Here is a 15,346-nt window from a genome sequence, read left to right on the forward strand (position 1 = left end):
TTTGCAAGACCAAGGGGCCTCTCTTCCCAGTGATGGCTGATTAGGCCATCTTCTGCTACATATGCAGCTAGAGACACAAGCTCAGGGGGTACTGTTTAGTTCATATTGTTGTTCCACCTACAGGGTGACTAAGGCAACTCTTATAAAGGCAACACTTAATTGGGGCTGGCTTACAGGTTCAGAGGNTCAGTCCACTATCATCATGGCAGGAAGCATGGCAGCATCCTGGCAGACATGGTGTTGGAAAAGAAGCCAAGAGTTCTATATCTTGATCTAAAGGCAATAAGGAGAAGCCTTGCATCCAGGAAACTAGGAGTGAAGTCTCAAAGCCCACTGCTACAGTGACACACTTCCTCCAGCAAGGCCACACCTATCCAACAAGGCCATATCTCCTAATAGTGCCATTCCCTGGGCCAAGCATATTGAAAATATCACGCCCACCAAGTCCAGTTAGTATTATTTGCGTGCACATGGGTCTGAGACTGCCCATCGGAGCATAGGCAACCTACTAGCAGTCATACCCTAATAAAAATGCCCCCCTTCACCCACAGCTGTCTACTGCTCCTCAGTCAGGACTAGTGTCTCATTAGCCCCTCTCCTGTTCATGCTGGAATGTTCACTAGCTTGATCTTATGCTGACAACTACAGCTACTGTGGGGTCATGAGGGCAATAGGTAAGCTGTATCTAAAGGTAACATTTCATAGCACGTCTCCCCATCTTCCAGCTCCTACATTCTTTCTGCCCCTTCTTCTGTGATGTTCTCTGAATCTTGGTTGGAAAGGTTGACATAAATATACCTTTTATGACTTAATACTCAATAGTCTCTTAATCTCAGCACTCTGAAGAATTTTAAAATAGCAAAAATAGTAGACATTTCTTGAGTGCTCATAATAGGAGATATTATTCTATACACTATGTATGTTCAAAAAATTATTGCAAAAATCCTATAAACACTAAAAGATGAAGCTTAAAAAGAGATTTTAAGTAGTGACTAGATTATATAATATTGGATAAGATGTAAAGAACAAGAGAGCTTTCATTTTCACTTTACAGGCATTCTAGGCAATCCTTTTCAGGCCATGACTAAAGCTGCATGTGGGGAACTTGAGTGTCTCCGTGTGCTTCTAGGACTGCACATTCCAGCTCCTCACAGACTTGAGAGTCTCTAGGTATTAACGTCTTCAGTGGGAAACAGACAATCCTGAGTGTCAAGGTTTGCACCATCTCATCAACAGGAAGGCCAGCAACCACTATCCTAGGGTTGCCAGGGAGACCAATAGTTCCCAAGGCTTAACAAGGCTTGAGAACTATTTTTTTTTTTTTTTTTTTAAGTGAGAAGAGTCTGAGGGTGAACCCAGAATGAGCCGAGTAGAAATTAGAAGAGAGAAAGACTGAGCCTCTCCAGGATGTATAACAGTCCCTGGCTCTCTGTGACTGTCCCTGTAAAACTGCTTTGACCTTATTTCCTTTCTTTCCAGACCAGCATATTTGCCCTTTATCTCTACATGTCCCAATACAGTCCTAGTTTGTATATAGTTTATGACATCCTCTTATACATGGACTTCACTGCCAACCATCTTAGTGTCTCAGTGTCCCAATGCTAAAGTTCCAAGAAACAAATCTGAGTGGCTCTAATTATCACTTTAAACCACTCCTAGTGGTTTAAACTTGCTAGTGGTTGGATCTACAGTAACAGAACAATCAGCTGTTCAAGTACATTCCACTCAGGAAATTGAGTCTATTAAAAGCATGTCTATGCTTTGTATTTGCAGTGCAGAATGGGTCCTGGACCCCTTGACATCCCATGGGAATATCATAGTGATGGTTAACTGCAGCCTGACACAGTAGTACCCTCCATCACTTTGTCTTTTTCCTTGACTAGTAAAACTTTGGAGAAATTTAACTGTGTTTTTTGTTTGTTTTTACATTTATTTTTAATCTTGTGACTCATAAACTCTAGGAAGTAATTGGGCTGGATCCATGGACATTAAGTCTGAATTAAGGATGAGTAGAAAGGGTAAAAGCTTTTGTCTCAAGATCTGTCTTCTCAGACACTTGACAAAGAAGACAGATGAGAACTACTTTAACATTGTGCCTGGAAAGAGGCAGTATGGGTAATAGATTACTGATCATTCCTCATCAAGGCACAAAAATAAGGAGCTTGAAGGTTTTACACATTACACAGTTTCTCAGTGAAACTCTAAGAAGTTTTTAGCATGTAAAAACTACCATGGGGCTTTCTGGTTCACTAAATTCTAGTTCTTTCTTTTGGATTATCTTACTTTTACATCCTTTTACTAGTGCAAACTAAGAGTGCACAATCCCACCTGACATGGAAAAGAGGGAAGTTTACTTCAGCTAATCTGTTTGCTCAAAAAAAACAAAGGAACAGTTACTCACTGAGTCATTAGTGGCAAAAGACTTGACTGAGTAAAATAAACCCCTGCAGGGATAAGCAGGGCCCAGAATGGGAGGGCTGCTCTAAGACTAGGGAGCTTTCTTTCCTTGCATGGCCCCACCCTCCTTCCCCAGCCAGCATTGCTAGTTTGCACGTGGTGCATGGCATCCTCTCAGGATCTGACAAATACATATAGTCTTAGTTTCCTAATGCCAAATTTCTAAGTAAGGAATCTGATTGGCTGAGATGGTCATTTTAAAAGACTTTAGAAAGATTAACAGCCAGATTATATAATGGCTGTATGTCTTTGAATCAAAAGTCTATCCTATAATACTGAGCACAACTGTATAGAATGAGGCTGCCAGAAAAAGAAAAAGAAAAAAAGGAAAACAAGACAGGCTATGGATGGTTCGCATAGGTATAAATCTATCAGGTTGCTGGCAGGCACACAGCTCATTCATCCTGGTGGCTAATCCTACTAATTGCAATAGCTATGGGCTTCCCTTGATGGATATGTGAGAACAGCAATGTCACCTCACCCTCGGTTCTGTCATCTTATGTTCATCTCTGCATCTCCATATCTAGTCATGTGCACATTAGCCACGAAACACTCAAACATTTGGAATTTTAACCTAACATGCAAAAAAGTATTTTCTTTACACAGAAACCATCTAGTTGCTCTAGTTTAGAGCAACATACCAGTGGGCAAAAATATCTGTCACCAACCATGACTACGTGGATTGATTCCCAGAAGCCACACGGAAGAACGTGCGAACCAACTCCTACAAGTTGTCCTTCACGGGTGTGCTGTGGCATGTATGTGCTGTAAACATTCACAATAAATAAATAAATAAATAAATAAATAGATGTCAAATATTTTTAATTAGGAATGATGAGTACTTCTTTGTTCAATCTCAGTGCTTATTTCAATAGATGTCACAGAAGCAACCAAATATATCTGGTGAATGTATGACAGATCTAAGCCAATCCACCTGGCAGGCTAACACAAAGAATTCATTCAAGTAATAGTGACAATAATGACTAACTGAACACAATAATGCCAAGGTTGGAATCATATAAGACTTTAAATGCAAGTTCAAATCACAGTTCTTCATTGAAGCAGCTATGTGACACTCAGTAGACCTTTATCGCTATATATCATATGCAAAATGATTATAATACAATCAGTTCGTTGAGAGTTTACAAATATTAGTCAAGAGGAGATATTGCATGCAAATTACTACATAATGATTGACATGCAGTAAGTTTCCAGCAGATGATATTAGTTGCTTTTATTACTATATAGATAATGATTACCAACACTGTGCTTTTATAAGATTTGCAGAATACATAGCAGAGGTAGGATTATATCTTCAAGTACATAATAGTCTTAATGTATGTGGACATAATAGAAGTGGTGCATACATATAACTTGCACATGTGGATGGAACATGGCACTGTAATGGAGCAAATGTGAAATAATAAAGTTAACCAAGAGCCTTCCATCGGGACAGGAGGAAAGACTCTGTTGAATGTTTAAGGGGCAGTGCTCCTAAGGAATGACTTTGGGGATTCACACCATGTGACAGTCTGGCTTCTGCAAAGCCATGCCTCATGCAAGTTTTGTAAATGGAGCTTGAACTCTATGGAGAGAGGAAATGGGAACATTAAGGTGAGAGCTGCATGTGGAAAGGGCTTCCAGATGGGGTACCAAAGCATCACTCGTGGAGATGGGAGGAGGCAGTCCTCTACATACATTTCATTTTACCTAGGAGGCTTAGATCATGTGACCAAAGCCTACTGTCTATTCCCTGCCTGTGTTCTTTCCAGGACCACAGTCAGTACACACTGGAGTTACTTGTTTAAGGTTCAATAGTCTTGGCTCTGTTTTAAATCGTGACTTTTGTGTTCTTCATATTAGGTCTATAATAAAGCAAGTGCCTGCACATGGGGAGTACTGTGCATAAATGCAAAGAAACATTAAGTAACAAACATGGAAGCAGGAAGCAAGCCCACTGCGATACTACGCCGCATCATTCTCTCTCTAGTCCTTGGAGGAAATCAATCCTGTCTTCTGGTTGATGTTGTCATTGCATGAATATACAAGAATTCATCCTCAAATGTTCCCAAAGCTATTGCTGAAGGGCACCTAGTTCTCTCTGAGCTTTTTGCGAGTAATCTTCCCCGCCCCTCCCCCCTATCCACCACCATCCCCCCACCCGCTATCCTCCATTTTCCACTTCTCTAGCAATGCAGAGATGATGCTCAGCCGCAATGTTAGATCATAAACCTGTCCTCTGTTGGTTTTATCAGCAGGCCTTACTCTTTGGAAAGGGTTGAGAAAACACGAGTGTGAATAGGGGGATATTTAGACCACATATACTCTGCAACTTGTGCTTCCATACCTGCAAGCTTCTAGCATTTCGTAAGTTGCTATTGTGGCTTCTAGTTTGCAATTTATGTTTGTACGCATCACCTTAAAGCCGCATTATACCACTGAAGTACTGTGTGGTTGTATCTTTTATTAAAATGGAGATTATCTCCTTTTTAACAAGGCCAATTGGTGAACTTCATGCTTGCATGAAAAGATATTTACAATTTTAAGATTATTTGGGAACTTTTATTAGTAAAATAGTATGTCCATTAGATTTCAGTTAGCAAACTCTGGTGTGTTTCATTGTTTCCATTTGAAGAGCTTTTGAATAGCTCTTATTTTTTAAGCACTATAAATATGCAGCTGTGTAAGACATTCCTGGGAGATGGATGTCTAGAGTCTAGGTGTATTACAGCTACATTTAGGACACGCCTTTAATCTCAGCACTCAGGAGGCAGAGGTAGGTGGATTTCTGAGTTCGAGGCCAGCCTGGTCTATAAAGTAAGTTCCAGGACAGCCAGGGCTATACAAAAGAAGAAGAAGAAGAAGAAGAAGAAGAAGAAGAAGAAGAAGAAGAAGAAGAAGAAGAAGAAGAAGAAGAAGAAGAAGAAGAAGAAGAAGANGAAGAAGAAGAAGAAGAAGAAGAAGAAGAAGAAGAAGAAGAAGAAGAAGAAGAAGAAGAAGAAGAAGAAGAAGAAGAAGAAGAAGAAGAAGAAGAAGCAGCTCTGAAAACTGTAAGTACACTTGAGATCATCATGCCCTTCTGGGGTCCCTCTGATTTTTTTTTCTCCAATGTGCCAATTCCTGAAAAATCCTTAAAGATGCAACACTACTCTAAGCTCTCTAAGTCTTCAATGATAGCTGTTTTGTTTTTCTATTAACAAGCCCTACTTATAAACTGCCTTATTCTCCCCTGGATAGCCCAGTTACCCAGACATCTTTTTCTAACACTTAGACAGCAGTGCACTTCATGGTCACCTTTACATAAAAATATAAAATATTTTTGCTATAGATGGGCATTATGGATGCAATTTGTCACCTATATTATATTTGTTCCTCAAAAGACTTTGGGGCAGTGAATTTGGAGTGACAGGGAGATGAGCAGGATAACAGGAAATGTCCCCAGGATACAAAAACAAAACAAAAACCTGACACAATCTCAAAGTATGTTGAGAGGCTAATGAAATCCAGACTTCAGGATTTATCACCAATACTAGGCCCTCCATGGCCTCAAGAATTTCAAGCCATGTATTAGCATAGTTCTGTTTTAATCAAATTTCAAAAGTAAGTATTTTATCCACAGAAACTAAGGTCTTTCTTGGTTTGAATTAGGCCCTTTCCACTTTCCATGTGCTGGGGGCACTGAGCAGGAGTAAGTAGCTTTGTCTGGCTGGCTAAGTGGGCCGAGATGACAATAATTCTCTAATCTGGGCAAGGTGAGCAATCTTCATGGAGATCACGGTCATTTCTGCATATGGTGGCAATGTCTATAATAATTCATTATTATTATTAGCTGTATATTTGCAGCATTATGCTTTTTTAAAAGACAGTCCCTTATAGTAGATGCTTCAAGTCCTTACAAAACTGGAATAATCACTGACAGCTCACCCCTGTCAGATTGGAAAGCTGAGGCTTAATATCATATAGCTCATGGTGCTACTGTACTAAGCCCTGTATTTCCTCATTTTTTTTGTACATTGCTATCCTCTCTACCTCCACATTATCTTACTCTAGAGATGTCAAACGTCATAATACTCAACGATCTTCAATGAAAAGCAACTTTAAAAGTATTGTAAAGATGGAATATCACAGTATTTATTATAAGCTAGTGATAACTTTCAAGTGTTTACATAGAACCAGACCATGGTCACACAGTATAAGGCTTCAGTAGCTATTCCTACTATACTGCTCAGATCACTCACGTGAGTACCACAGGTACAAAAATATTCCTGAATAATAAATGTTTAAAGCTAAATTAATTTTTAGAAACATGAAGTCAGCTGGCACTGGGCAGTGAAAGAAACTTGACACGGTTTCTGTGGGACTCCACTTGCAATCAGCCTTTCAACAGGGTGTGGGGTCCAAAACCAATATGTGGGTTAGAAGAAGGCTAGCAGGACCTGCATCTTAGCTGATGAAGCAGATATTCCTGTTGGTAGAGTATTGAGGAGACAAAATGGAACTGAGCCCTGGCCTTTTCAGAGATGATTTTATTTCTCCTTGCAAGTAGTATTAGTCTTGAGCCACAGAGGAAAAAAAATAGCAGGAATCTAACAGCTGCAAGGGGGTAATCAATTTACAACCCTGTGAAGTGCAGATTCCTCTGCAAGTAACACATTACAGAATTTACAAATGTGTAAATACTGCTTGGTATTACAAAGGTGTAAAAATGCTTGGGGTAGTAGTAAGAGAGAGAAAAGAAAGAGGTAAGGGAGATGGATAGATAGATAGATAGATAGATAGCCAGGAACATAATTCTAAAGATGTCTTTATTGGTTGGTTTTTGATACTGAATCGTTACTTAGCAACCACATAGGAGATAGTAGCTAGGTCGATAGAATGAGAGTCTCCAGAGAAGTCCAAAATTCACCTCATGTCATTAAGTAGGTGCCTCCTTTCAAAAGAGCTGAACATATTTCCCTCAGCACATCCTACATGCTTAATTTGTGTCAAGAGCATTAATTTTATAAAAGTAGCCCCAAGCAAAAATCATGTTTAGAGCCAAAAAAGGAATCATGACAGACTTGGACCCGATCTTTCTGCTCCACAGAATTAGTTCTTATGGGCAATTCTTTTCACAAATATTTACTGGAATCCTTTTATAAGATCTCATCGCTATTATTAAAGATTAGGAAGCCCTTCCCTGAAAGAATGTTTGAAAGTAAGAATACAAACTCATTGGTCTCCAGGATGTTCTGAGCACTTGGCTGGAACACAGGTAAGACTTAGGGAGCTCCACTTATGTCCTCCAGGGGTTTGGAGTCTGATGAGAAAGCATGTTTATCATCACTCCAGCAGAGAGCTTGACGGTAGAGCAGAAGCCTAGAGAGGGACCATGATGCTTGGACAAGCATTTGAGTTCAGTAGGAAACCTTTCAACAGAAGAAAGGCAATGACTCAGAAGGAGAGGGAGGGTACTCAAGGTGGGTGGAATGTTAATGGGCTGACACTAGAGATGACAAAGCAGATCTGTGTATTCAAATGACTGCTTCACTGCGGGCTCTTTCAAACCTTTCCACAGAATATGCTCAGCAAGTGTTTAAGGGCCTTCAACTAGGCCTATACCCCTATACTCTAAAATTCTCTACCTACCAATGAGAGCTGCTAAGCAGAAACTTATATATGAGGAAGTTTATTACAGCATTGGAACACCCAGAAACAATGTGAAAGTTCAGCCATAGATAAATAGAAAGTAGTTATGGTGTCTCCAAGCCCTAAAACTTCATGCACACCTTGTTAAAAAAAAAAAAAAAGTCACATTTGAAGAAAATTTCTAAATCAGCAAAACGGCTATGACATGAGTTTCAAATCATGCAAAAATATTTAATAAAGTATCACCCTAAGTTTTTAATGAAAATATTCAGTAGAGTGCAGAAAGATGGCCCAGCAGGAGGCTGTATCTGCCGGAACCTCATGGCATAAGTGATTCCTGGAGCGAAGATAGTGGGAAGGAAAAACCGCCTCTCACACCGGTCCTCTCACCTCCATGCCTTTGCTCCGGAGTACACACATGTGCACTCAATAGATAAATAAACAAAACAGAGTAACAAGAGGGGAACTCTTCACATTGGTAGCAAGTTTCACCCGTATACTATTTTTAAAGCACCTTCCCTATTTTAGACAACAGAGGATTGGTGTCTCTTCCCATTTTGAGTAAAGTCAAAGCAGCTGGCTTTCATCTTTCCCTCAAAGTGATCGCTATGATCTTAAGTTGCTAGGTCACTCCATAGGTCTCATTCTCTCCAGCCAAGCTGGCTGGTGCAGGAAGGAAGGCTTCAATAGGTGAAGAACTGAAGAGAAAGGCAAGAGAAAGCTGGATTCTACCAGGAGAGAGAACACATATGAAGAAAGCCTGGGTGTGAGGACCCAAAATGCTGAGACCAGAAGATGATTCAATGGCCCAGAGCACTTCAGGCAGGACCACACAACCACACATCACAGGTCAAATCTAGGAAATGTGACCAAACTCCAAACAACAAAAACCCCAAGCCTGGTGTCACACACCTTTATTCTGAAGCAGAGGCAGGCACATCTCTGAGTTTGAGGCTAGCCTGGTCTATAGGGCAAATTCTAGGACAACCAGGACTATGGAAAGAAACCCTGTCTCAAAAACAAAACTAAAACCAAAACCAAACAACAAAAAAGAAACATTACCATGAAGTAGATAATTCGTAGCCGAATAAATGGCTCTAAACACAAGGCTGATCAAAATGGAAGGTGGTGGACAAGAAACCTCCCTTTGGTAATCTTAGGTAGAGGATATCAGTTGTACCAGCATGGACCCTGTGACCATCATTTCTTGGGATTTATTTATTAAAGAATGTAAAAGACCTCTTTGCAAAAGAGACATTTGCTCTGAGATGGGAAAAAGGAAAAGTTATAAAAATATTTTAAAAACAATTAGAAATAAAACACTATTTGAGGGAAATTCAATCTTTGGACTAAATTCACTTCATCCTTCAGCTTCTCCATTGTTTTAATATGGATTCACAGAAAGTCAGCTTTAGAACACAACTGGGCATGGCAGTGTGACACTTTAATCCCAGCACTTGGGAGACAGAGGTAGTTGAATCTTTGTAAAAGTGAGGCCAGCCATAGTGAGTTCCAGGACAGCCATAGCTACCCAGTAAGACCTTGTCTGGGGTGGGGGGTGGGGGGTGGGAGTGGGGAGGAGGGAGAGGCCCATCCAAGAACACAGATTAAGAAACTCAGCAAAAATGGGAACACATATGTGTTTCAATTTTCAGGGAAAAAACAAAACAAAACAAAACAAAACCCAACCCAACAAAACTGTCTTGCTGACTTTCTACCTAGTTTTCATGGTTCTCTGCATTGAAAGGCACACAATATTTTCTTCCTTCATTGAGTTTTCTTGCTTTTATTGTTTCTTTTAACTGAATGTTTAGCAACCTACCCAAATCACTGCTGTTCTAGGCTGTGGAGGTCTACCCAGCATCAGGCCACACTTTGTTAACTATCATTAGCTAAATGGACCTTCACACTTACCTAACCATATCACCTAGATAGATCCTTGGGGATTTTCAGTCTGTTTAGACCTGTGCGGGCAGATTTTCATTTCCTTTGTTCTTTTTGTAGGCTTGTTTAAAGGTGTAGGTCTCTAAAGAGATGGAGTGGAGACAGATGTTGAGTATGGAAGAGATTGGTAGTTTGAACAACAGTTTGGTCTAATGGCTTTGTTATGCTAACCGTGCAGGCTTCTCCAACTGCGCCTTCCCGATTTTACATCATAGTACACAAAATTCTTAACACAGGGTAGTGTGTTAAATTAAAAATAACAAGAAAAGTAAACTAGTGGGTCGGTTCTTTAAAACCATCTCCACAGATACATTCTGCAAACTGCAGGCCTTCACAATTCCTGACACACTCGAGACCTTTAGAAAACGAGAAGCCGAGAATACAGATTAGGTTCTCGGAGCGAAAACAGGTGATGTCATAGCACGCAGTGCGGTGTGGTCACCGCCAAGGCCGGCTGGGGAACTGCAGTTCCTGGGAGCTTGGTGCTCTGCGCCAGTAGCAGAAGCACCCTGTCGTGGGCACCGCGACACCGGTGAGCACCCTGAGCCAATCAGGTGCTCGCTCTGCACCGCCTTTGTTCTCACTGGGGAGCAGGCAGCCGAAGTCTGGTCTGCAGACCGGGGTCTGTGTTTGGCCCCCCCGGACTACCTGGCTCCCTCACCCCCCTGAGTTGGGCATCTGGCCAGCCGGAGCTTTCCTCAGTGACTTTTGCCTTCTGTCTCCAGAACATAGAAGCTAAACCCTGACTCACCGTTGTCAATTTTGAGAGAGGAAGGTCCAGTCCAGTCGTTTTAAATGGCAATTCGTACTCAAAACCTTCCATTCCAGGCAGGGATTGTGCTCTGCAAGTCTCTAACCAGAGGCCTCCCACAGGATTTTAGTGTGTGTGTGTGTGTGTGTGTGTGTGTGTGTGTGTGTACCAACCTCTGACTTGTTCATGATAAACGAACTTTCTTCGCTGTGAGAACGATCGTCAGAGAGAGGGAAAAACCCCTAAACCAACGATGTGTCTCCGGGTCTCCAACTCCAATAGCTGTGTAGACTTCTAACTCTACAGCCGTAGGTAGTTGGTTTTTCGCACCAGACTTACAGAGTGCATAAAGAGCATAAAGTTCTTTGAGATCTCTGGGAGCAAAGTGCTGCAAGGCCGCAGTCTTCCTCACAGCTACTAGGTTTAGATCGACCGAGAGAAAGCCGAATCTCTGCCCGGGAGGAAGGAACGTTCTAGCGTCCCCCCGGCCCACTCCCGAGAGATCAGGAAATGTTTAGCTAGGTCTCAGATCCTCTAGCGAGCTCTAGCTTCCAGCTATTTAATCTCACTCTCCATTCTGCACGGTTTTGCAGAGAGGCGTGGCTTGTCCTGAGGGTGGCGCTAGAGTCCTTGATAATTTGCATACAGCACACCTCCATTTCTCATTGGTAGATTGGAGTCCCTCCCACCCCACTACCTAACTAACCTACCGTCACTCTTCAGCCTCGAGCCTCGGAGATAAACTTAACTTGCCCGGAGATTCGTGGTGCTCTCGCCTCCCGCGATTGGCCGGAGCCACTCATTGGATGCGGGAGCAGAAGGGGGCGTTGCCGGTGCCGTCTGATTGGCGGGAGGGGGCGGTGCCCAGCGCGGCTGCCCTGAAGGCGGCGGGCCTCGGGGGCGGGGCCGCACTGAGAAGCTGAGACGGCCGCGGCTGCTCGTCCTGGCTGGCGGGGCGGGGGTCTGGCGATGGGGGCGGGAGGAACAACGGGTCGGTGAGCGCCGCGGCCGCCGTCCCCGCCGAGCTCGCGCGGGCAGCCGCTGCGCCGTCGCTGCCGCCCGACCCCCCCGAGAAGAGAACGTTGAAGCAGCCCTCCGCTAGCGGCCGCGGTGACAGCCCGGCTTCGGCGCGATGAACCGCGGTGGCAGCAGCGCGTCGGCCTCGGCCAACTACCTGCTCTGCACCAACTGCCGGAAAGTGCTGCGGAAGGTACGGCGCGGCCGCGTCCGGCAACGAGGCGCTCCCCACGGTCGGGGTCCAGGCGGCGCTTGCCGGGGGGACGAGACGCGGAGGGTCCCCCCGCGGGGTCCCCGCGCCCGGCCCCTGGGCTGCCGCCGGGTCTGCCCCGCGGCTGAAGGGATGCTGGGATGCTGGGAGGAACCGGCTCGGCTGGGGATGGAGGCTGGCCTGAAATCACAGCAACCAGTTTGGTCTGCAAGAGGCTGGCTGCCTCTCCCCGGTGGCTGACTCGGGGGGGGGGGGNGTTTTCTTTGACTGGGTCGCTTCTGCCAGGCCTACGGTGCCCTGGCATCGCCTCTTGACATTCTCTTGGTGGGTCCCGAAAGGCACCATGAAGGCATCTTGAACTTTATGCCCATAGGAAACGCTGTTCGATCTTCCAGCGCTTTCAGCTTGGGTTGAAGACGACTTGGGTTCGCCCTCCTTATCATCCCCCACTGCGATGTCGATCGAGAAAATCCGACCCAGGATTGGCTTATTGCTTTCCAGAGTGACTGATAGAAAGTTTACTCCAGTATTGTTTAGCTTACTTGGCTTAATCGCCCCTTGGGGGATGGGGATTCGGGGAGAGAAAGGATGACAAAATGTCCCTGTAGACGCGAAGAGTTTTTAATAAGATCTGAATAGCCTCCTTTGACTAATATAATCTGTTTCTTTTTTACACGCTTATTTTTACATTGCATGAAATGAAATCATTAGGTGAGGTGTTTCTGTTTGCCCAGCACCAATGAATTAAAATTGCTGAGCTGTGCATATCTGAGAGCTGAGATGAATATGGTGCCGTTTTTGTCAATTTCTCTATCTACAGTCAATTTAGGATTGCTCTTTATGTCCTAGGAAAAACAAGCAAGCACATAAATAAGCAAGCTCAAATATTTGCGCTCTTTGTCCAAAAACTGTTTTTCTTCCTCTGTGGGTCAGGCCAAGTGCCAATCAAAGTTGTTTTTCAAGCCTCTTTTCCCTGCAGTGGAGCTGGTTCCTCCCCCTCCTTTCTCCTATTTTATTTGAGAGCGTCAGGAAAGCAAAGGAATTGCAGGTTTGAAGTTAATCAAACAATTAAATACGCCTTAAATTGTGTTTATTGGATATGTTTCTCTTAAAAAAAGATTTTTATTAAATGTGCATGTTGAGTATGTGCAGTTATTTTTTCCCCATAAACTCCTGGATCAAATTACAGTTGATACTTGCTCGGCTCATTGTAGGGCAGCTTGTGAGAAAAGGAATGGATCCGAAGCTTGCTTGGTTCAGCCCCTTTGAATGTTAACTCTTTCACTGCTGGACCACATGGCATCTGAAGAGAGGCTTTAAAAATAATTGTTTCTTAATGTTTAAGCTGAAACTGTCTTTGTCAGGAAACCTGTTTAATTCCACTTTCTCTCTGTTAAAATGAAAGGAAATTCTTATCCTAATGTGGGGAACAGTGCTATAATTGATGTATTTAAGTGATATTATTCCATTTCAATCGAAGCACATTACAATTTTTAATAAAAAATTTAAAGCTAATGGCAATTTGTTTGGCTTGAGATAGAGATTCAGCTTTGCACCTTTTTATTTTTCTTTCGAAAGAGCTTTGATTAGTGTCATGAATCCATGACATTAGCACTACTAACATATTGGTTTTTCTTCCAGTTTTTAAAGAAACTAATATCTCTGTTTACCTGGGAAGACCATCTTACTTCCAACCATAACTATAAGAAGGAGAAGTATGTGCAAAGTGGGCATTCACAGTTTTCTATTCTATAATTGTGCACACCTCTGCCAGTATCCAGTTTTCAGTAACTACAAGATGTTTAATTTTGACTCATGTAGTGGCATGAAATGAGTTTAGATGAGAAAAGAATTGTTTGTGCCAGTTAAGACATGATCTGGCAACATTTGAAGCTTTATAAGATTGCCATTCTTAAACACTCTAGTAAGAAATCAGTATTTAGCATTAAAGGCTTCATCATCCTAGAAATGCCACATAAAGTTTTACTCGTAACTCTAATGTTTTTGCTTTTGATAGAGTATGACTACAGTTAAGTCTACAGCCCTCATGGCTCGATTCTTTCTGTTTTCTTGTTTGCATACACTAGTGTACAGTAATAAGCAAGTACACTGGTGTCAGTGGAGTGAGGACCACAGTGAAGAATGAGTATCTCCTGCACCCATATCAATGACCCTTGGCTCTCAGAACTGTCATCAATAAGGAGCAAAGGCCTCTACCTTCATATAAGGCACAAGGCCTTTTCCTGGCTGTGAGCAATATATGCACTAGATGATGGCTTCTGGAGAAACTTTAAAAGGAACTCAGTTTCCTTCAAAGGAAATCATTTGTTTTAACCCCGTGTCTGAACAGTGAATTGTGTGTCGTGTGAGAGTCTTGTTTATCCTTAGAAGGGTCTTCACAGTTTTGGTCCAGTGTCTTGCAAAATAAAGAGAATTGTTAAAGTATTGAAAGTATCTGATTTGGGTCATAGAAGAAGGAAGAAGAAAGCAAGAGCATCCAATCTATAGCGCTAAGTCTGTCAGCTCTGTCACCCACTATACAGTTTAATGCACTTTCTAACAAGAGGAAATACTGTTTACTTTTGAGAACATAACAAGACTTGAAATGCAAAGCACTTTACTTGAAGAAATTCCAGTAACAACCACAGGGATCTAGTCTTTAATTTCAAACATGAAATGGCAAAGCACATTAAGGAAAGAAGATTAACTGTCAGCCCATTCACCTGCCATTTCAAAAGTAAGGTGTTGTACTACACATACATGAGTGCTGAACTATTACTACTTTAGGAAAATAGAATGAAATATAAATTAAAAGATTTAACATTTTAATTTCTCCCTCCCTCCCTCCCTCCCTCCCTTTCTCTCTCTCTCTCTCTCTCTCTAAGCAGGCGCTCACTGTGTAGCGCTCACTGTGTAGCCTGGACTATCTTCAGTATAGTTCAGGCTAGCCTTGACCTCTTGACTCTCCTGCTTTGGCCCTTCAAGTGCTGAGATTACAAGTGTGCAGCATCATACTGTGAAGTTTCAAATTTGTAGTATAATTCTAAGTAGTTCTAGTGATGCATCTTGCTGTGGCTATAGTATCTTTTCGCTTATGCAATTTGATATTTTTATAACTTTTTGATGTTTATATAATCAAAGAGACTATCAAATAAAAGGGTAAATGTTAGTTTGACTCTTATGAGCCTTGCTTAATATAATCAAAATGGTCAGTATTAAAAATTTAATATAGTTCACCCAGTGGAATGCATTTACTTAAATGATGGATGGGTAGCCATCTTCTGCCTTTGGTTACTGAGCTGTCTTGTGTTTTATATTTTTGATTGTGAGATGGTTTT

At 42.3% G+C, this 15,346-nt stretch overlaps 1 protein-coding gene and 1 long non-coding RNA gene across 2 annotated transcripts in view; one reads left to right on the plus strand and one right to left on the minus strand.

The window, feature by feature from the left end:
• Positions 1-10,928, minus strand: part of LOC115064831 — a 17,819-nt gene extending 6,891 nt beyond the window's left edge. Inside the window, exons 1-2 of the long non-coding RNA XR_003844661.1 lie at positions 10,781-10,928; positions 10,000-10,111 (exon numbers count right to left, since the gene is read on the minus strand). This is a non-coding gene — a long non-coding RNA (uncharacterized LOC115064831). The remainder of the gene's footprint in view (positions 1-9,999; positions 10,112-10,780) is intronic.
• Positions 10,929-11,660: 732 nt separating this feature from the next.
• The window catches only part of Sesn3 (sestrin 3), a 47,957-nt gene continuing 44,271 nt past the window's right edge, over positions 11,661-15,346 (plus strand). The window contains exon 1 of the mRNA XM_021206341.1: positions 11,661-11,990. Within this exon, the coding sequence (XP_021062000.1) occupies positions 11,913-11,990 (78 nt within the window). The 5' untranslated portion in view covers positions 11,661-11,912. The remainder of the gene's footprint in view (positions 11,991-15,346) is intronic.

The sequence above is a fragment of the Mus pahari genome, chromosome 10 (genome assembly GCF_900095145.1).
Source record: "Mus pahari chromosome 10, PAHARI_EIJ_v1.1, whole genome shotgun sequence".
Classification (NCBI taxonomy): Eukaryota; Metazoa; Chordata; class Mammalia; order Rodentia; family Muridae; genus Mus; species Mus pahari.